At 40.9% G+C, this 23,434-nt stretch overlaps 1 protein-coding gene across 2 annotated transcripts in view; it reads left to right on the forward strand.

Annotated features, from left to right (window-relative positions):
• The first annotated feature begins 871 nt into the window (after positions 1–871).
• Positions 872–23,434, forward strand: part of NADK (NAD kinase) — a 36,517-nt gene continuing 13,954 nt past the window's right edge. Inside the window, exons 1-3 of one of the 2 annotated variants that reach the window (XM_026660007.2) lie at positions 872–1,034; positions 9,264–9,483; positions 18,677–18,760. In XM_026660007.2, coding sequence (XP_026515792.1) covers positions 9,305–9,483; positions 18,677–18,760 — 263 coding nt within the window. In that variant the 5' untranslated portion in view covers positions 872–1,034; positions 9,264–9,304. Of the gene's footprint in view, positions 1,035–9,263; positions 9,484–18,226; positions 18,337–18,676; positions 18,761–23,434 lie in introns of those variants that run through there. The other variant, XM_024201697.2, reaches the window with a different exon arrangement.

Consider the following 23,434-nt stretch of genomic DNA (forward strand, 5'->3'; position numbering starts at 1 on the left):
TTTGTACAGTGATTAGCACAGTATGGCTTTAGTAATACAAATGAAATATTTTTTCAGCATTAATAATGTTGTCAACTCTTGCACTTTTACCGCAAGTCTGCTGTTTTCTCCACAGCCCCAGCTCTCACGGTCTACCGTCTAGTGATGAGATGGAAACCTTGGCTTTGTTTTTTTTTAAAAAGGGAGAAGTTTCTAGTTCTCATGTTTGAAAATGTGACCCAAGCTCAAAAATTGGGGAAATAAAATAAGCCTAAAATTAATCTTTAAAAAAAAAATCTCATGCTTTTTAAGCTGCTCTCGTGGGGGTTGTTATGCCCGACTCATGGTTCATGACTGCCTGGAATTGGCAACACTCAGCATGTGTAATACGGTGACCGGGGGGGGTTCGGTGCAGAGCACTGACCCCAAGGAGCACGAGCCTCACTCCCCCCTGTCCCAGCACAGCCTGGCCGCCTGGCGCTTGCAATGGAGCAAAGCCCCACAACGGAGGGCGGGGCAAACCCACTGGACTCGGCATTACCCCCCCCCGGCCGCCCCTCCCCCCGCGCGCCGCCTCCCCCCCCCCCAAGCAGCGCCACGCACCCACACAGGCTGATCGCGCCAGCGCTCAGCCAGCCGCACCCCGCGCATGCGCGTCGTTGTTCGTCGCCTTTGCCTCGCTCCCCTCTCGCCGGCGTGGGAAGTTTGGCGCATGCGTATTAGCGTGAGTCTCCTCTCTCGGTCCCCGCCCTCGGACTCCGGGCCGACCCTCGCGTATGCAACCCCGCTGCACTTACCGCCTCCTTCTCCTGGATGGGGAACAGCGGCGGTCTCGCGCATGCGCAGGGTTGTCGTCTCTTCCCCCCCCCTTCCTCTTTTGCCGGCTCCCCCCGCGGGCCCGGCTGCGGCTGAGTCTCGTGAGGAGGCGGAGGAACTAGGGCGGACTATGGAGGCGAGCCGGCGTTATCGGCCGCACTCACTGGACGGGAGCAACCGTCGCCAATACCACCGGTTCCGGCACGCGGGCCTCTGAGGGGGGAAGAGCTCGCCGCGCGGTGAGCGGGGGAGGGGGAATGGAATGGAGTGGAGTGGAGTGGGAGGGGTGGGGGAATGGAGCGGGCGGGTTAAGTGGAGGGAGGGGTGGGGGAATGGAGCGGGCGGGTTAAGTGGAGGGGGTGATGGAGTGGGGAGGGGTGAAGGGAGTGTGTGGGTGGGTGGGGGGGGGGGTGTCCTGGTGGCTGGTAGCCAGGCGGGAAGGGCCTGGCAGACCTAGGGCCGAGGGGTTGCTCCTAGGAGATAGCAAAGCCAGAGTGCCAGGGTTGTTGTGGTGCCTTCTTATGGGCAGCAGCTGGTGCCCCCGGGTGGGATGTTGTGAGGCAGGCTCAGGGACCTGGTGTGTAACTTTCCCAGTTGGGGAGTGGGGGTGCCCGGTGTTGTCCCCTGAAGGAGGATGTCCATGTCTCACGGTAAAGGGCCTGTCCTGGGGGAGCTGAGCATGCTGGGGCACCAGATTTTGTTGTGCCTGCAGGATGGCTGGTGGTGTGTTGGCATCAGCCGTGCAATGCCCCTCAGGAGGATGCTTGACACACAACTGGCCTCTAGGGTTAGGCTTGGCAGAATTCAGTTTTACTTCCTTTTATCATTTTGATGGGTATCCGTGTTTATTTTAAGCCTTTTTTCATTTTTATTGGTTTAAATTTTCACAGTTGTGCGAAGTTATGGGGTGGCCAGATAATGGGCAGCAGGTAACGACAGTACTAATTTAATGACAGTAGACACCCTGAGCCACAAAAATAAAGCTTTATAATGGTTAAAACATAAATTGTCAACATATCAGAATATACAAGTTAAATAGCCTTAAATCAATCTCTGACTTCTCAAGCAGCATATTTTGTTCTTTGCCGATCTGTAAATTTCAATTACAATATTTATAATTAAAAATGTCAATATTTTTGTTAGCATGTGGTGAAACTGATGTTTACCAACATTTACCAATAAAAAATAATCAATCCAAGCCTAAAGATATTTGAGTCTTTTTGGTGGTTCTTGAAGCACTGTGGACATACCATGTGCCACTCCAATGTTCATGACCTGTGTGTATCAAATGTGGCTTCATTGGTACAGGTCCTTAAACTGGTGACCAGCTGGCATGTGGTTCGTGCATATATATCTTACATAGAGGGTATCTCGTGGTGTAACTAGTTTCAGTGCAGGTTTCCTTAGCAAAGCCATAGATGGTCTCAAGTGGTGCCTAAGAAACACACTGACAGACAATAACATTCTCACAGTTCCTGTGAACCAAGAATAATCATTCTTAAATCTGCACTGAGGGAATGGAAACATACAGATGTGCTCTCAGAGCCGGAAAAAGAGACTACTCAACAGACAGAATAACCCCCTCTTGCCTGTGATTGCACCTTGTCATATGAAGGAGCTCTTAGCTGGTTAATAACATGGCTTCTTTTTTATTAAACCACACAGTCTTGATGGTTGAACTGTTGGGGAAGTGGCTGGGAATTTCAGTTTTGTTCTGGGCCTTGCAATCTAGTTATATCTGCTCTTTTTATCTTTGCTCTACATTAAAGAGGAAGAGAAACAATACAGCTAGAATGTGGCTTGAAGTGTTGCACAGATGATCTTGGGGAGGAGGGCTGCTGCAGAAAAGTTCCTACTCGGGTATTTTTGACTCTTTACAGTGGTGCTTTCTATTTTTCACTGGAAATAGAAGAGTTAGAAGTTGTATAACCATCCACTGGAAAGATGCTTCCGAGTCACAAGTGCTTTCAGTGATTGTAGCGTGCAGTACTTCTTGACTCCATCCACATGAGTGGGTGGGAGGGAAATCTGTAACTAAAACATAAAAAAACAAAACAAACACTTGTCCAGCTGACACACACTTCTCCATTGTTGGTGGGACTGAAGGGGAACCTTTGGGTGCAAACGGCTATATAAGGAAATCCTCCATTTGACTGGCTTCTTGGTGAAGAGGACTCCTTGAGTTACTGAATAAATGACACAGAAGAGGCATAATGCAAATTAATAGAAAAGGAAGCTAAGATAATGATTTCTGAATGTAACGGTCTTCTTACCCTTATGAGAATTACAGTAAGTCAGTAATAATGATAATAGATCTGTAACAGATCAAATGGTGTGATCTGAATGTCCAGTACAATTTCTGGTTATCTAATAAAAATGTATATATGGTATGATATATGTATGAAGGCTGTTGTACAATTCTTGATCTAACTTCACTTTGATCTCCTTCCCAAAGTATTAATGAGGGAAACACCCGTATATACCGTATTAGATATTGTAAACACACTATGAAGGGATCAATATAATAGCACAATTGTCCTTTCATGGTCTATCCCCACCTTACCTATCATCCCTGGTTCGGTATTGAGATGTCAGCCTTCTCTTATGATTGGCCCAAGATGCTAGCCTTCATTGCCCACTTGTTGAATTTTTTAACAAGCACCTTCATGCTTTTTCCCAGGCTGCTCCTTAGGTTTGGGAGGAGTGACCCATAAACATCTGCAAAACTAACTCATTAGCCTCCTTCAAAATCTCCTCAAAGGAGAATTTTGCCAAGATGCCTATAAAAAACTTGAGAGTGGCTAAGCTGCTGCTGTGCTGAGAAACTGCTTATCATGGTGACCAATACTGTTTCATTGTTTCCTTGTTCTCCCCCATCTGTATCAATTTCTTGTCTTTTTACTTAGTCCCTAATCCAAAGAGTTTACAATCTATCATTTTTTTGTTTTTATGTTCTGTATTTGTATAGCACTTAGCATAAGAGGTTCTGACCCATAACTGGGTCTTCTAGGCACTATGATAATACAAAATAAATAATTTTGAATTTAAAAGTTCAGACTTTTTTTCCTCTTTGATAATGTTACAGTGAAATAGTTGTGAAAACTTGACATATCATTGCCTGACGCTTTTTTAGGTGAATTTAATATAAGAATTGAACACTTTCATTAGACTGAATGGATCTTACTAATGATACAGTATTCAAGCTGCCAAAATAAATACTCAGTAATTAATAATAAATTTATTTATAAAGCACCCTGGCAAAATCACTAGGAGTGCTGAATAACAATCATAAAAACAATTTCACATGAATTAAAAAAATAGACTTCTTGGGTGATTGTCATTTTAGTTGCTATTGAGCTGTCACCAGTATTTGGCTTTTGCTCCACATAAGAAATGAAACATATTGGTCACTTGGCACTATAGGCACTTGACTTGCTGTAGTTACTCCAGGTTTGGCTGATATTAGCTTAGAAGAACACAGGAATCCACTTCAAACACTTACTAATACTCAGACCAATAATTCCTTAAACACCAAAGAGGTAGAAGTAGAGGGTAGTTGAGGCATTGGATTGTCTTAAAATGTTAAGTTGATTCATAGATGCAGTGTACTGGGATCACATACACTTCAAAAGCACCACTAGGCATAGACAGAAATAGAATTCTGTTTTTCTAACTTTCTGTAGGGCTTTCTTGGTGACCGTCTAAACTGAAATATAATCTTGGTTATACTTTATATGCAAGTCATAAGGTAAAATTTTAAATGAAAACTTCCTGGCATTTGCTGTGGGAAGGTTATTTTACATAATTCAGAATACAGTCCAGGATTATATCAAAACAGATGTTTGGTGTCACTAACACCTGTCTCAAACAAATGAATCTTTGAAGAATACTGTAATAACTACTTTAAAAGGTGATGAATGGACCCAAATAAACTGAATAAGGGGTTTTTCAGCACATGACATTTAAAATACTAATATGTTGAAATACTCCTTTCATATTTTATTTTAGGCATTTAATATCTAATATTTAAAGTGGCTTATTTCCATAAAGTTAGATAATTTTTAAGTGACTTGTATTTTGATTAGTTCAGAAGCAGCTAGTACTCCTTTTGAGAAATTGTATAAAACCGTGGTACAAACAAGAGCTTAGATGCATAATTTTCCATGTCAAAAAGTAATTTCTATAGTATTAATGTACATATGAGCCAAACTCTGACTCTTTTGTGTGTGTGTATATGTATATGTGTGTATATGCATCATTACAGTAATTGTGTGTACAAATCAAGTAATTGGCACACACATTAGTATGCCATTATGCTCTTAGTCTGTCTAAAAGCCAGGCCCCTCTTCTGAAATTCCTAGATATTAGGAAAGTCAAAAGTATGTTGAAATGAGTATTTCCAAGCTCAAGTTCATAGGTGACTCTAAGCCACTAAATGTTTGTATCTTGGAAAAGTGAAGGACATTATAAATTGATAACTTATGCATGCCACTAAATTGTATCTATTTTTGTAGTTGTGTCCTTATGGAATGGGGATGTAATTCATGTCAGGAATGAAGGAAGTGGAGGTTGGTGATTCAGTAGGTGTCATTTCCATGGGAGTCAGTAATGAACCAGTGATAGTTTTGAAACAGTATCTCATGCCAGAGGCAATTTCTGTATCTTAAAATAGGGTGCTGTGAGGCTTAATATTTGTAAGGTACTTTGAAACCATTGGAAAGTTGCTATAGCAGTGGTCACCAACCAGTAGATCATGATCGACTGGTCGATCATGGAGCCTCTGACAGTTGATCTCGGTCTCAGTCTAGGGTTGTCATGCCAGTCCTCCTGCAGCCAAACGGGGAGATCAGCTGCTAACAGTCCAGTGGCATAGCAGGGCTAAGGCAGAGGCTCCCTGCTTGCCCTGGCCTGGCGCCGCTCCCGGAAGTGACTGGCATGTCCGGCAGCTGCTCCGGAGTGGAGGGGGAAAGGTGGTCTCCACGCGCTGCCCTTGCCTGCAGCCACCGGCCCCACAGCTCCCATTGGCTGGGAACGGGGAACTGCGGCCAAAGGGAGCTGTGGGGGCAGTGCCTGCAGATGGGGGCAGTGTGTGGAGCCTTCTGCCCCCCCCCACCCCCCCCGGAGCCGCTGCCAGACAAGCTGGCCACTTCAAGAAGTGGCTCAGGGCCAGGGTAGGCAGGGAGTCTGCCTTAGCCCTGCTGTGCGGCTGCCCGGGAGCCGCCTGAGGTAAGCGGGGCCAGGGGGCTCCATGTGCAGCTCCCGGAAGTGGCCAGCATGTCCCTGCAGCCCCTGGGGTGGGCAGGGGGCTCTGCCCCTGCAGCTCCCATTGGCTGTAGTTCTCTGCCGATGGGAGCTGCGGAGTCAGCGCTCGGGCAGCGCATGGAGACCCCTTCTGCCCCCCCAGGGACCGCAGGGATGTGCTGGCCATTTCCGGGAGCAGCGCGGGGCCAGGGCAAGCAGGGTGCCTGCCTTAGTCCCGCTGTGCTGCCGCCTGGGATCCGCCTGAGGTAAGCGGTGCCTGGCCAGAGGCTGCACCCCAACCCCCTGCCCCAACCCTGAACCCCCTCCTGCCCCCCAACCTCCTGCTCCAGTCCTGAGTCCCCTGCACCTAAACTCCCTCCCAGAGCCTGCATCCCAACCCCCTGCCCCAGCCATGAGCCCCCTCCCAGAGCCTGCACCCCTTCCTGCACTCCTGCCCCAGGCTCAGCCCAGAGCCCGCATCCCAAACCCCTGTCCCAGCCCAGTGAGGGTGGGGAAGAGCAAGTGACGGAGGCAGGGGGGATGGAGTGAGCGGGATGTGGCCTTGGAGAAGGGGCGGAGTAGGGCCTTGGGGAGGGGGCGGGGCAAGGGTGTTCGGGTTTGTGTGATTACTGTTATTTCTACATTTTCTTTGAGGTAGATCCTGAGTTGCACTTAAATTCAAAAAGTGATTTTGTGCTTAAAAAGGTTGGAGACCACTGTGCTATAGGATGTCAAAGTATCTTTACTATCATTAGAAAGACAAGTTGTGTGAAAATACACTCTGAGTACCTTTCCTAGACCCAAAGAAGAGCTCTGTGTAAGTTCGAAAGCTTGTCTTATTGGACCAACTTGTGTGGGTGAAGGAAAGATATTACCTCACCCACCTTGTTTCTCTAATATCCTGGGATCAGCACAGCTATATCACTGCAAATTACTATTATTAGCATATTTGTTTACCATAGGGATGTAAATATTGTTTTAAAAATTAACCATTTAAATGCTTACAATTATATAGTTTAACTGGTTAACCAATTAAAGGGAGAGAGGCTGGGGGTTAATAGTTAGGGTAGGTTAACTGGTAAGACTAATGCTTACCGTTTAATATTTTACCTCCCTAGTTTATTAGTCTTTCCTAATTGATATGCCATACTATCACATTCTTCACAGTATGTACTAGGAAATCTGTTTAAAAGGAGGTGCAGTTGTAAAAGTGTAATCCTTCAAATATTATAGCAAGATAACATATTTTCTGTTGATCTTATTAAAGAGTAAGTATAAAATATTAATCCAAGCTTAATTATTTTAATCGCTGTTTATCCTTAGATTAGATTCCCTTTTTAAACTGAAATTTGTTTGCTGTTTATATATAGAGAAGGATTCTTCATCAGCTATATTCAGATATGGATATGCGCAAATGTAGATTCTTAACATTTGTGGGGAAAGTAAACATTTCAAGGACTTAAAATGAGTTGGCTTATTCCATTGTTATATTACATTCTCTAAGGAGGAAGTGTATAATGTTTTATGTAGAGAAGCTACTCGTATGTAACTCGTTATCTACCAAATGTGACTAAAAATATATATTGATGTTGTAGCAGACTTTCAGAAGGAAGTTCTGTTAACAGATTGGTAGACTCATCGATCTTGAAGGTGGGAAAGACCTAGTAGATCATTTTATCCATTTATTTCCCTGACAGTGCAGGATTATTTCATACTTTATTCTTGTGTTCAGTAGAGTTGGCATCAATGCCAGTTTTGTCTTCTTGAAATTCGTGTTTTTTTTTTTTTTTTTTTTAAAGGCTAGAAATCTACCCCGTGTAAAACTATATGCTCAGACTTGAGACTTGTGTGCCTGGCAGGGCCCCACCTTCTCTAAATAGGGTTTTAAGAAAGTCAGTCCACTTAGAGTTCCTTTTTCAGGTCCACAGCAATGCTGTTCCTGACATTCTGCTAGTTGCTTAGGGTATGTCTACACTACGGGATTAATCCGAATTTAGATAATTCGAATTTGGGAAACAGGTTGTATAAATTCGATTGTGCGCGGCCACACTAAGCACATTAATTCGGTTTTTAACCACATTAATTCGGTCGTGTGCGGCCACACTACCCCATTAATTTAACCACATTAATTCGGTGGTGTGCGGCCACACTAACCCTAATTCGAATTAACAAAATCGATTTTGGCGCTACTCCGCTCGTCGAGGTGGAGTACAGAAATCGATTTTAAGTGCCCTTTAATTCGAATTAACTGGCTCTGTAGTGTGGACGGGTGAAGGGTTAATTCGGATTAACGCAGCTAAATCCGAATTAAAGTCGTAGTGTAGACCAGGCCTGAGTCTCAGATGGGAGCTGTGCCTGAAGTTACATTGCTGGAAGTGGTGGGAGCAACAAGAAGAATAGAGATCCCAAACTAATCACAGGGTTGTGTGTTTTTTTTTTTGTTTGTTTTTGTTTTTGTTTTTATATAATATATATATATATATATATATATATATATAGTTTCAGTAAACTATCCAAATTCTCTCAAAATGTTTTAATTTTTTTACTTTAGCAGGTCCATTCCTTCCACTGTAGTTCAGTGTTCTGGAACTGTTTAACCAAATTTTTTAGTTCTTGTTCATTTGCTCCACAGCTTTGTTGTTGGTCACAGAGATATCGGGCTAATAACGTTGCTTTGGTAGAAAAAAGTATTGGACTGCATAATGTGATGCCTTGTTCCCCCTTGTCTGGATTCACAGTTACTAAAAATGCTCTTAAGACCAAGTGTATTGTACATTGCAACTTAGGGATGCCCATCTGTCCCGCTTACCTGATGAGGATGAATCCAGTATACAATAGTAATTGCAGATTTTGATATGTTACTTCTAAGAATGACTTTTGGCTTTTGTCCAGTATTCCTTTTATAACAGAAAGTGGTTACCAACTCTTTAAAATAGGATTGTAATGGTCTTAAAATTGCAGCCGAAAGTGGCCCTAAACAACCCAGGTAACCGGCATCATTAACACACATGCACTTCACTCAATCCCTCCATTCTACTGCCGGTTTCTTTCTTGTGATTTGGCAGAGCACTGAAATTCCCTGCAGGGTGGGAATCTCTTCAAGAATAGCTTGAGAAGTGTGTGTCATGTTCTATGCCTATGAACTTAGATAGCGTCCATTTAATTTGTGGTTTGTTACTCTCCAAAATTTGAAATAAAGTAAAATCATACTTCTTCTTTCCCCAAAGGAAGCTGTATTTCCCCCAGCTGAAGTTCCTTTACTTCCACCATGGAGACAGAACAAGAAAACGTTTGTATCAGTAAAGATGATGAGAGCTCTGAATCTGCTTTTCATTGCTCAGCATGTCATGATGATGAGGATTGGAGCTGTGCTAACCCTATCCGGGGTCGGGCTAAGACCCGCAGTTTGTCTGCTTCACCAGCCCTTGGAAGCACCAAAGAATTCAGGTATGAAATAAACTAGACTTGAATCTTCTATGCTGATGATTCTTTCTGAATGAGCAGGAAGTTTCCTGCTTTTGTAGAAGTAGGGCAAAAGTGAAATTTACCCAAGTTTTATGTTTGCTTTTCTAGTCTCTATTTATATAGTGAGGTAACCCTTAAATAGCTCCTGAGATTAGAAGTATGTTACCAAGGAAAAAAAGTCATCGGTATATCATCTGCTGGCTTCAAGAGAGAATTTTGAACCTAGTAATAGCTTTTCACATTTTTTTTCTTACAAAGCATAGGAATTGTGGATGCAGTGCATAGCTGCAGTGTTTATAATATACTAAAAGAACTTGCCCATAACTGAGAAAATAGGTATACAGGCGTTCAAGTAATTTTTCTAGTTCTGGCAAGTTCTTTATAGGGACAATTTTACAAGGATACATGTGGCTTTATTTAACAGAGGTCTGTAGTGTTTTACAGAGTAGATAGATACAATTTGTTTCATTGTTGTCAGTTTTAAGTCAACCATCATGCAAAGGATCCAACTTCCCGTTCTACACACCTTACAAAAATGAAGTATGGAACAAATTGTGACATTGAGATACATTAATTTAATAGCTTGATAGTAATATAATCCAAAAGGAAGGTTCAGGCTTCCTTAAATTATAGGAGCAGAGCTGGACTTGATACCAGTTCTTTCGCACAGCTCCACTTAGAGTTAGCATACATGGTAAGAAGAACCTGGTTGGATGCATTCAGCTGTATAGTAATGGGTGATGGCACAGAAGTCATTTTATTCAAAAATCATAGTCTATTGCCTTCCTCGAACCAGATTGTTAACCTACTAGTATGATCTTCTGTCACATGGGGAACCTGGATTTAACTTCTGGTGTGGCATTCCTCAGACCAACAATGGCAGGTAAAGACTGTACTGTGGAGGCAGTATGCTTTGCCGAGGGAGGGAGGGAGTACCTCGCACTAATGAACTCTGACCCTCCAGATGCCTGAGGGGCATGGACAAGATTCTAAAGGAGCTGCTTACCAGAGAGGATTGTCTCCCCCATCCAAACTGTGTTGCTAGCAGTATTGTTGCTGCAATGTGGAGCATTTGTAGGTGAGACTATAAGGGTGGGGAAAAAGGGGTTGGGGGAGAGGGAATCCCAAATCAAAGACAGGAGGATCTCAAAACAGACTGTAAGCTAATTAAATGTTTTCTAACAAGTGCAGCTTCTGTGGAGTTTCTTTAGGGACATAAAGCTAATGTACTTAAAAATTTTTGGAGGATGTTCTTGCAGGGTCAGTGGAAACCTTTTAATGCTTGGAGTTTCCTGTTATTGCCTATGGACTGCATAGTACAATATAAGAAAACAAAGTATTTATGTAGAAATGTATCCTATAATTAATAGCATTTAAGTGCAGAAATTTGATTGTGTTCATAGGATTTTAAACACCTAATATTAGTCTACATGAGTAAAAGGCCAGTTTGCCTAAATTCTGCTCTCTTTCTAGGTGTGAATATTTCCAAGTCATTATTTATTTTATTTTTTTTAGTTAGGAAACCTGCTTTTTTTCTATTGGACACACATTTCTTAATTTGTTTCCATTTTCTTTTGTTTAGCTTGCTCTCTGATGGATAGAAATTGCTCTGAAACTACAATCTATCTTTGCAGTCAGGGATATATATCCATTCGTGGTTTGAATGAGGTTTACTACTTAAAAAGATATTTCATTAATTAAGTCACTCTTTGGCTGGTTTTGTGATACTTTCACCACCAGTTCAAAGGAATTTGTAAAATGTCAAATTAAAATTATCTTAGATTTGCTGTGCAGTATTTGTAACTGAGTACTTCTCTCTATGTATCAACTTAGCAGGCTCTCTCTCCACACAGTTCAATACATTTCTAAAGCACATTAGTACATTATAAATAGAATAGAAAATGTTAGTAATACCTTCTTATCTCTATTCACTTAATAAAAGAATCTTATCCTTTGATTAAATGGCACATGTATTCGATCCTGATAACACCCTTACCTAAAACCTATTTTAATTATATAGTGCCTTAGAAAGATGTACATGGTGCTGTACATTTGGGTAAATTGTATCAAATATGAATTTCTTCATCAGAGTTGAGGATCTGATCCTCTAAGCTTCTGAGCTGCTTCTATTCTCAATGAATGCCACAGGAGTTGAGGTTATGATCCAGCATGCAGGATCAGGTCCTTAAAGATACAAATCCATACAGTGCACAATGTTGTAATACTGCAAACACGTAGAGTTGTGTATAACTTTCATTGCTTGAATGCCATGTGGGAACAGAGGTATTTAGAGGTTGCCCTTTGTAGGAGGAGCAGGAAGGAGTTTCTTTCATGCCACTCTTTAAGGTTTGATAAAATATGCAGGTGAAAGGGACAGAACAATTGGGGTGGGGGGGGAGGAATTTGAGTGGAGTGGAAGCTGTGGGAGGGGACATAGGCAAGGGAATAGTTTACTATCCTAATTTAAAATATGATCATTTCAAAATGTATGGAGACTTTTTATCAGTGCTGCCTTCATTCCCCTACATATACTTGTAATTCTTGTTCATCCTTAATATACTATTCAGAAATAGTGTAATTAAAGTCCTTGTATGTTTGTTTTTCTTCTTGCTAATAGAATAAATAAGGATAAGTATAAAAATATCTGTTAATGTCTCCTCCTCCGATAGGCTCAGCAATGCTTGAAATTTATACTAATACATTGTACTGACACATCAGTTAAGTCACCTTGAAGAAGAGTTCTGTGTAAACTCAAAAGTTGTCTTTTTCACCAACAGAAGTTGGTCCAATAAGAGATATTACTTCACCCATCATGTGTCTCTGATATCAACAAATGCAGTTTTATTGGCCTGCTGGAAAGGGGGAAATTGTTATATTTGTTTTTGTTAGTAGAATACAAATTTTATTCAAACTTTTTTAAAAATGTGGAAATAACAGGATGTCACCACAATCACTTGCTTGTATGTTGTATCTCTTTCTTCCACTGTTCATCTAATTTTGTATTTTGGCAGATCGTAAATTCTCTGGGGCTGGGAATGAGTCAGCACATTACATGAATTAATCAGGAACAGGAGAGGCATATTTCCCTGTTGTCACTTTTCAGTGGGAATGACTATAATGCTTATGGTAACATTTACATAGTGCTTTACAATCATTAGCTAATTGTTCCAATAGATATGGGAGGTAGGTAAACTTTATCCACATTTTACAGGTTGGGGGAGGCGGGTGGAAGCTGAGGCAGAAAGGTTGTGACTTCTCCAAGGTAAACTTGTGTTAGAACTGGTATTAGTCCCACATTCAGGCCACTAGACCATGCCCCTTTTTGTTTGAGGCTAAATTGAAATTCAGAACTCAAATTTCCATTGGAGGTGTAATGCAAGAATAGTTAATCTAATCCTTCTATTAAATGTACAAAACAAAAATCAGAACCTTTTGCAATTACACTGGAAATGCTTGCCCCAATTCTTCACTCATTTGGGTATGTTTGGTATCTTACTCTGCAAAGTTTTGCAAGTTACTGCCTCAACTCTTTGAGGCTGAGGAAATAAATACACCTCTTAGATTATATGAATGAATTATGGGATAAAGTAATATGTAATGGTTGGCGAATATTTACTCAAAATAAAAGTTGCAAGGAAAAAGTCTTTCTTGATCTCCACACCCTGCCTGTCTTAGCTTTATGTTGCTTTTACTTCACAATAAGGACCAAGGGACTCATGGTCACCTGCATAAAAATGCTTAGAAAGCTGGGTTCTTCAGCATTTCATTTGCTGAAAAATTAGGAATCTGTTTTTTTCCAATTTCTGAGCCAGAACCAGTGCTTATAGAAGTTTTCTGGCCCTGGAGGCATTTCTGATGGTCTGACAACCAAGCCCCTCGGCAGCAGTCTTTTACTCCTGTGGGCATTCTGCAAATTTTATTTGTCAAATAAATGTGGAGGCTCCAGCATGGTACTGGGGAGTACAGGCCACTGGCTGCACAGAGGTGGGAGATAACTGTGCAGCTCCCCCTGCCCCCCTTCCCTTTCCCCTTCTCTTCCCCCCCATAACTGTGCAGCTCTCCCTGCCCCCCTTCCCTTTCCCCTTCTCTCCCCCCCCCCCCCCCCCCCCCCCCCCCCCCCCCCCCCCCCCCCCCCCGGACACAGACTCAGTGGTGAGACTGCACCCAACCCTGACACACCCCTGGACCCTGCCCCTCTGTGCCAGGTGCACCAGGTGTGGTCAGGCAGGCTCAGCAAGGCAGGATCCAAGTGTGGAGGGGCTTAATATGTGTGGGGGTTAAGGTATGGGTTGAGAGGGTTCTATGTGGGGCAATCTGGGTGTGGGCAGCTCAGTGGGGGATCCAGGTGCGGGGGGAATCTGGATGCACGGGGGCTTGTTGGGGGGTTCTGGATGCAACGGTAATGGGACTCTGTAGGGGGGTCATAGAATCATAGAATATCAGGGTTAGAAGGGACCTCAGGCGGTCATCAAGTCCAACCCCGTGCTCAAAGCAGGACCAATCCCCAACTAAATCATCCCAGCCAGGGCTTTGTCAAGCCTGGCCTTAAAAACCTCTAAGGATGGAGATTCCACCACCTACCGAGGTAAGCTATTCCAGTGCTTCACCACCGTCCTAGTGAAAAAGTTTTTCCTAATATCCAACCTAAACCTCCCCCACTGCAACTTGAGACCATTACTCCTTGTTCTGTCATCTGCTACCACTGAGAACAGTCTAGATCCATCCTCTTTGGAACCCACTTTCAGGTAGTTGAAAGCAGCTATCAGATCACTCCTCATTCTTCTCTTCTGCAGACTAAACAATCCCAGTTCCCTCAGCCTCTCCTCGTAAGTCATGTGCTCCAGCCCCCTAATCATTTTTGTTGACCTCCGCTGGACTCTTTCCAATTTTTCCACATCCTTCTTGTAGTGTGGAGCCCAAAGCTGGACACAGTACTCCAGATGAGGCCTCACCAATGTCGAATAGCGGGGAATGATCATGTCCCTCGATCTGCTGGCAATGCTTCTACTTATACAGCCCAAAATGCCGTTAGCCTTCTTGGCAACAAGGGCACACTGTCGACTCATATCCTGTGTTTGGCTTAATCCTGCACATGCTGTCCTTTATGCTTCTTAGGGCATGTCTTCATTGCCAAAATAACCCCCCATGACAGCAGTTCTCAGAGCCCGGGTTCTACAGACTTGAGCTCACACTGCAGTGCTAAAAATAGCCATGTAGATGCCCCTGCTCAGGTTCTGAAACTTGGGGAGTGGAGTGGGTTTCAGACCCAGAGTAAGAACATCTGTGTGGCTGTTTTTAACACTGTAGCACAAGTTTGAGTCTGTTGAACCAGGCTCTGAAATCCACTGCTGCAGGTGTAGACACATTTTCCCAGGCCTCCAAATTGGCCTATTACTATCTCCGAAACATCATCACATTTGATACTATCTAGATCAGTCTTGAGATGCCATGAAAATTTCATCCAATCTTCACTGCCACATTTATTTTTTGTCAAGTCACTCTATTTCTAAATGGGTTGGGAGCTCATTTGACCCTAATGGCAACCAAGATTACTAAATTATATTTCCAGTTGTGCCATTAACTTTCTGTGACACCTTGATAAGTTATATAACCTCTCTGTGCCTGAAGTTAATCTTTAAATGGGTATCTAGCCAATGTTAGGCTTTGCTTATGTTTGTAAAGCACTTTGATCCTCTGAAAAATGCTATTGAAATGCAGTTTTATATTTTATCAATCAAAAGTCTACTGGCTCTGTGACATGCCGACATATTCATTCTTAAATTCCATACAATCTGTTCACGTGATTTGACCACAGACTATCAACAAATAATAATTTTTTAAAAATTGGTTTGGGACTAGAATGTCCACAGCAGAAAAGTGTGTGTATCAACTCTCCATCACTTGCCTTCCTCCCCTTATACTAGAGAGAAAATGCTAATATTGCTGAATCCAGAAATTGTGAATTTTGTTTGTTTTTTCCCCTCATTTGGGATTCCTTTACAAACTGTGTAAATCAACTAGTTACTGCCTTTGTCATAGTGCAGTTGATGGAAAGATTAATGTTAACAAACAAACAAGACAGATTGATGGTAAAGTAGGAATTTTTTGCATTTGATATTCTATGTATCTCCATGTGCCCTCCTTTAAACGTGATTGCATAATTCCAATCCACTATTTCTCAGTGGTGATGGTACTGAAAGATTTCTCTAGTCATTGGCCACCTGTCTGCATCATTTTATAGTATTTTTCCACATAATAATTCAGTTAATTATCAGAAGTTGCACTTAATTTGGCTTCTTTAGCCTTTGACTATGCAAGAATTCTTTCAGTGGCTGGTGATGGAGAGAAAAGGAAGCTTTTTTTTAACGTGCCAAACAAAACTCTTGTAAGAAAAATACTAGTAATTCAGGACATGCACAAGGCCCTGATACTGCAAATATACACATGCTTAACTTTACTACCATGAGCAGTCCCGTTGATTTAATGTTTAAAGTGCCTAAGTGTTTGCAGGATTGGGGCTGTTGTGATAATAAGGCCTACAAATTTACCCTAATCATGAGTTCAATTTGTAAGAAGTGAGTCTAAATTATAAAATGTCACAATCTATAATAACAGATGTGGATGAGAACCAGAGAAACTGGATTAGTCAAAACCAAAGATGCCACATTGATTTAATCCAAGGACTGTTGAAGTTATGCTTGTTAAAAACCGATATGTGGAGCCAAAAGTTAATGAACCAAAATTGGTGTGTCGGATATTAGGCCTAATTGGTGGACAAAATAATGAGGGGATGGGCTATTCTACCCATCACTCACTTTTTGGATCCTTAAAAGAAATTTTTTTTTGGAGGGGCTGGGTGGGTAAAGGAAGAACACTGAAGGAGAACAAACCAAAGCTACTGAGCAAGCTTCACCATCATGTCTGGCACCCCCACTATCTTCTCAGTGTCTGGACCTTTTTTTATTCTAATCCTGAGGGATGTCCTGACCAGACTGGGCCAGAGAAAGGGACATAGATTAAGTTATGTTAACACCTTTGGTCCATTTATTCCATCTAAATTAATACAACGGGGATTAAATCATTTTGGCTTTTACATTGCCGAAGACCTGAAAATGTATCCAGGCATGGTGAATTTTATCAAAAATGGTTATCAAGGATCACACTGCATGTCTCAGTTTAAAACATAGGGTACTTTTTAAATATGCATACCTGTTAAGAATATATTTTTAGGGGTGGGTGTTGTGTATCTATACAATATGTATCAATCATTTTGCATAGCTTATTAGTTCTAAAATTGGATACTATTGCCTTTTCTGTAGGATCTGCTTTAACAAAGGTGTAGTGTTTTAAGAAAATTAGGAAACAAGTGTGCTGAATTAGGATGAATGTGTTTGTGGTTATATGGACTGAAGTCCTTTGGGAACTGATTCAAGGCAGTCTTTACAGCTGTCTAATCATAAAAACTACCAGTTACTGCAGTGTCTCCCTGGAGCATGGCCTGAGAAAATAAAAAGATATGAAAGAATAGGTTTTGGTCTTTGGCTTTGAAGTTCTGAATGTGTATCTACAGCTGTTTTGTATGTTGTTTGTTTGGAGAACACTTAATTTGTGCTAAAATACTTTTATCATTTAAAGTGCATATGTCCTAAGATCCGGTATGAAGGAAGCCCTGGTAGCTTTCCTTCTTAGCATTTTAAATATTTAACTAGGCACACTTGTTCTGTTGCAAAATGTTTAGTGAAGGCCATGAAACTATTGAACTATATAACAAAGACAGAACACAGACGTTGTTTTTTGTTTGTTTGTTTGTTTTGCTGGGCAATATTACAACTGGAATATATGCGCTGTTTTGCTTGTCTTTTAGTAAAGCCTTCTTCAAAAATTCGCTGAGAGTCTCAGGTAGCGTAGTGTCTTAATGTTGTGCTGTAACTTCAGGAACTTTGCTGCACTACCTAAAAAGCTGTAATCACCTGGTCGATCCAACAGCTGAACACTCTTTAATTCTCTATATCAGGGGTCGGCAACCTTTCAGAAGTGGTGTGCCGAGTCTTCATTTATTCACTCTAATTTAAAGTTTCGCATGCCAGTAAAACATTTTAACGTTTTTAGAAGGTCTCTTTCTATAAATCTATAATATATAACTAAACTGTTGTATATAAAGTAAATAAGGTATTTAAAATGTTTAAGAAGCTTCATTTAAAATTAAATTAAAATGCAGAGCCCCCCGGACTGGTGGCCAGGACCTGGGCAGTGTGAGTGCCACTGAAAATCAGCTCGCGTTCCGCCTTTGGCACGCGTGCCGTAGGTTGCCTACCCCTGCTCTAGATTCTTATTGTTGGTGGTTGTTGCTTAAGTATTGGTTTAGGATTCATGTTGTGTGATTGGAAAAACCTGTCTACTAGTCATTCATATTCTTTACAGTAGTTTGGGAAAAAAACCCCTAAAAGTTGACTTTCAAGAATTATGTATTTTTAATTCTGATATGGGAGTTTAGTTTTTTAACAATGTATGCTTTCACTTTTCACACTGTCAAGAAGAATTTGAAGTTTATATTGTTGATTTTAGTCTTTCGTTTTTATGCTCAAGACTTGATTGTCACAGTCAAGTGAGTTTGATCTTCACCTACTATCTCTAGTGGACTTTTGTCCCATTACATAACAGCACATCTACTAGCCTTTGCTCAGGAAAAACCAGGACTGAAATAACAGGAATGTTGCGGGTCAGGATTGACGTGCACTGGCAGAACTGTGTAGGGGAAACTTCACTGTCACTCTGGCATTATTGAGTTGTGGTGTTTCCTGTGTAGGGAATGGAGGTGAAGCTGGAACAAGTCAAGTAAGTCTGTTTGGTACAGTACTAGGATACTAGAAGGGTAGTAGTATTTCTACATGCTATACACAGACTAGATGAGCTTTTACTAATGCTTCAACTGCAATAATCACTGAAGTCAACATATGGTGCTCAAATGCAGCCCTGTAGATACCAGCAACTGCATTTTAACTTTATTTGTGTAGAATTACACTGACTTGCTGATCAGCTGCATACTGAGACTTTAGAAGTGTAATTTCCCCCACCCTTCTTTTTTACCATAACTACTTCAAAGACACAGGTAATTTGGATAATGAAGTAGGAATGAATTATATTCCGCATTCCTTACATGTGTTTCATTTTTCAGGAGGACACGCTCCTTGCATGGACCATGCCCAGTGACCACATTTGGACCAAAGGCATGTATGCTGCAAAACCCTAAAACTATAATGTAAGTACCTCTTTTTCAGATGCACAGTATTATCGTCCTACGTTCAGGAGAATATCTTGGTCTGTCTTTTTAATCAATATCCACTGTATTTTACCCGGTGCTTAAACAAAGATTTTTTCAGTTAGCTTAAGAAGTGCCTGTGTAGGGTCTGATGCAGCCAAAAATCTATGTACCATTTGCACCACACAAGCCCTGAAAAATCATCTTGTGAAGAGGACAGATAGTGTATATTGAACTGGACTCTTAAAAGTAAAATCAGTGTGCCTATTGGCTTAATCTTTGTGATTTGGAAAAACATATAAATACAGTCTTGTAAAGTCATTGGTATACCCACCTTATATCTCTTTGTGATTCATATTTTTTTGTCAACTTAAAAATCACACTTACGCAGTATCTCTCAGTCATATTTCTGCTTCTCCCCATGTTTAACTAGCTTTTCTTGTGCTGTTACTGACAGCAGCCAGTTATCTGGGTTATATTTCTTTAGGGGTTGCTTTAACAAAGTGTTTCAGGAATACACCACTTTCTTCCCAGCTCTGCAATCATATCAGCCAACTCCCTCAGCACCCTTGGATACATTAGATGCGGACCCATGGACTTGTGTATGTCCTGCTTTTCTAAATAGTCCTTATCCTGTTCTTTCACCACTGAGGGCTGCTCACCTCCTCCCCATGCTGTGCTGCCCAGTGTAGCAGTCTGGGAGCTGACCTTGTCTGTGAAGACCGAGGCAAAAAAAAGCATTGAGTACTTCAGCTTTATCCACATCATCTGTCACTAGGTTCAGTAAGGGTCCCACATTTTCCCTGACTACCTTCTTGTTGCTGACATACCTGTAGAAATCCTTCTTGTTACTCTTCAGATCCCTTGCTAGCTGCAACTCTAATTGTGCTTTGGCCTTCCTGATTACACCCCTGCATGCTCGAGCAATATTTTTATAGTCCTCTCTAGGCATCTGTCCAAGTTTCCACTTCTTGTAAGCTTCCTTTTGTATTTAAGCTCACCGAAGATTTCTCTGTTAAGCCAACTTGGTCGCCTGCGATATTTGCTATTCTTTCTGCACATTGGGATGGTTTGTTCCTGCTCCCTCAATAATGCTTCTTTAAAATACAGCCAGCTCTCGTGGACTCCTTTCCCCCTCATATTAGCCTCCCAGGGGATCCTGCCCATCAATTCCCTGAGGGAGTCAAAGTCTGCTTTTTGAAGTCCAGGGTCCGTATTCTGCTGCTCTCCTTTCTTCCTTTTGTCAGGATCCTGAACTCGACCATCTCATGGTCACTGCTGCCCAGGTTGCCACCCACTTCTACTTCTCTTACCATTTCTTCCCTGCTTGCCCTAGTTGATTCCTCCAACACTTGCACCAGGAAGTTGTCCCCAGCACTCTCCAAAAACTTCCTGCCTTAAACATTGTTAGCAAAGTTGGAAGTCCTGGTGAATGCAGAGGGCAGGTGTAGTACCTGAACTGCTTTTAACTAATTTTCTAAAAAATTAACTAGCTTTCAAATTGACAATGTCCCTTCATGTCCAAGGTTATGCAGTTTTGTTTTAGTCTCTGTTTCTCTAGCAAATTTTCTGTAGTGGCTTTGTTTGTATTGCTGTAGTCAAGTTACCTCCAAGTTTCCTCTATTAATGCTTTGTGTTTAAAAAGTTTATAATGCAATTGTTGCTTTTATAGCAACTTAGCTATTTTTTTTTTTTTTTTTTTTTATTTTTTTTGGTTTTTTCTATTTTTTTTTTTTGTTTATAAACATTTTTTTTGTTTTTTTTGTTTTTTTAGTTTTTTGGTTTTTTTTTTTTTTTTTTTAATGAATTGTCGTAGGTCTGACCCACTGCAGCATGTTGCACTGCCATTATTGTGGTCATAGACTGCCACACTCTGATAGTATTCTTTTCTAGACTGGTGAAAACTGGCTTTGTATTGGAGGTTAAAGATCCAGAATTGGAGGATATAAATGTGGCTTGGCAAAATTATTCTAAATTTCATACCTAAGCATTTGATGGTTTATTTAATCAAAATATGTAATACCTCAATTAAATAAGTAATCTTAATGTATTTCTAAAATAGTTTGATCTCGTAGTACAGCTTCTCTAAAGATACATTTGTCAGGATTCTTTGGTTTTTAGCTTCTTAGCAGAATTACAACTGAATAACTTGTAACAACTTGTCCTTATTTATATATAGGGTATATTTATGGCCCACATTGCCAATTTTCCAATAAGTTTATTTCCAGTTGGCAAAGGGCATGAGCCATTTCACTTAGAATAATGCAGGGAATTCAAACAGTATTAAGTACATTAGTTATATTCTGGGAAATCACACATAATCTGTAATTCTTGGTATCTGATGTGAATTACATAGAAAAGAACTTTTGTCAGGGCCGCCCAGAGGATTCAGGGGGCCTGGGGCAAAGCAATTTTGGGGGTCCCTTCCATAAAAAAAAGTTGCAATACGATAGACTACTATATTCTCGTGGGGGTCCCTGTGGGGCCTGGGGCAAATTGCCCCACTTGCCCCCCCCCCCTCCGGCAGCCCTGACTTTTGTCACTGATGGAGATTGAGCTTCATTGGAAGGGATTCTTTTTTTAGCACAATACTATCTGATAGTGATGGAATCCTTCTTCATTGATTTGAAGTTTAAAGTTATAATGGAGAGAATTGTTTTCTGAAAAGAATCGCAATATTATGTGAATTTGAGGAGTAGTAGATGTTTGAAAATTGAGGCTGTTGGTGGTTTTACCCGATTTCTTTCTCATCCTTTATTTTATTCTTTACTGTTGGCATTCTTGTGTTACTCTACCTATAAACTGGCATTTTTCTCCATTTAAAGACTGGGGGGACACAAAGATTTGCATAGGCATTGTAAAGTGCAGAAACTGCTAATTGGTATCATAGTGTGGTAAACACTTCCCCTGTGCGTCTTAGTTTCAAGCTGATAGTTCTAGAGTTACAATACTGTAGGTGCATGCTCATGAATTGAAGCGTTTTGCCTGTGACACCTGCTGTAGGTGAAACTAAGCTCAACCAGGCAATTTTGCCTATCTCATGCTCTGCTGGTAAAGTTAGTGCAGAAACAAGGCATTACTTCAATTATTCAGGTGGTGTCGGCCTGTGGACATCAGTTGCATAGCATAAAAATAATGCCTATTTCTCTTGAGCAGACACTGAATTCATTCCTAATTTGGTAAATAGGAGTGGGATATGAGAGAAGATAAATACCAATTTGGACTAACCATCTTGGTAAATATCTCTTTAAAATAAGTTGGTGGGTGCACTGTTGTTCTAATTTTTAATTTAAAAATTTACAAAGTGAAGTGATCTGGATTTTTAAATGTGCATTTAAAGTAGTAATTTTTCCGCAGTGTGTTGGTGATTTTTCCAGTGAGGGTGTGGAGGAAATTGTAATGTGTAGGCAGGTCTTTAACTTCCTTTCGCCCTCTGTCAACAGGAGTCTGTGGCTCTGATTGTAATTTGTTTAAAATTTTGCTTACATCATGTATTTCACCACCTGATTGTGGCAAATATACTCCTCCCCATGGGCTGACTCAGAGCTGTACAATATAATGATAGCATGTCAAGATTAGTCCAGTACAGAGACTGTAGGCAGTACTAAGAGCACTCTGATTGCCAAGAAAAAGACAGCTCATGCAGTGTTCAGAATTGCTGGGGAGATAAGGACATTCTCAGGTCACACGAGAGAAAGGCTGTTTAGAAATCTAAACTGTAAATGATAGTTTCAGCTTTTAAGAATTGTATTTTTAAAGTCAGATTTTTTTCCAGATTGTCATTTAAAATACTTTCAGCAAGAGAAATGTAACAGAAAATCCTAGAATAGAGTGCAAAGGCAGCAGTTGGTATAAAAGCACAAAATCTGAGTCTTTTTACATTGCTAGTGTTTGACAGAATTGAAGAGTGAGTTTGTGGAAAAGCTATTGAAATGACTGAATGGAATAAATTTTAATGAAATCAAATACTGTATTTTTGTTTAAATACTATATTTTTGGTAGCTTTTAGGCTCAGTTAAACTTTTTTGAATGGGGTTTTTGCCAATGAAAGACATTACGATGCGTCTAAATACTTTTTTGTAGCACTTTGATAAGGAATTTTTCTGTGAAGCAGCAAAAACATTTTATCAGGACTATTTGAAACATTCAACTGGATATCTACTTCAGACAAAAATGATTTGTTTAAGGTAGCAGTTCAGTTAAAAATGATTAGGTCAAGGCCTTTTCTGGAGTTTTCTCTCGAGCACTTGCACGACATTTGAAGAAAGCCATGAAAATCTTTAAGCATGTTATGAATGATCCCTCATTTAATAGAATTCCATGGAAATGGTGAGTACAGTGAAATAATAAGCTGTTTGTCTTGTTTGTTTGAATAAAGTCCATATGAGTTCTGGTGTGTTCTCAGATTACTAAGTGACATGGTAATGATACAATCTGCAGTTCTTACAGCTGACAGAGAACCAGCCTGATTATGTTGAAATGTCTTTATCCTGTCGCTCTCTGTTACAGATATGAGGATATTCTAATTTACTTTCTGAAAATGTGTAGAAGAGAAACAATACTGTTTCCTTCGTGGTCATTAATGTTGAAAATGACTTGTAAAATTTGAATCCCTTTTCCCTTTACAATTGTTTTTGCAGCAATTAAAAATTAATCTCAAATGTGCTGCTTGTG

The sequence above is a fragment of the Terrapene carolina genome, unplaced genomic scaffold (genome assembly GCF_002925995.2).
Source record: "Terrapene carolina triunguis isolate 2854851 unplaced genomic scaffold, T_m_triunguis-2.0 Scaffold714, whole genome shotgun sequence".
NCBI lineage: Eukaryota > Metazoa > Chordata > Testudines > Emydidae > Terrapene > Terrapene triunguis.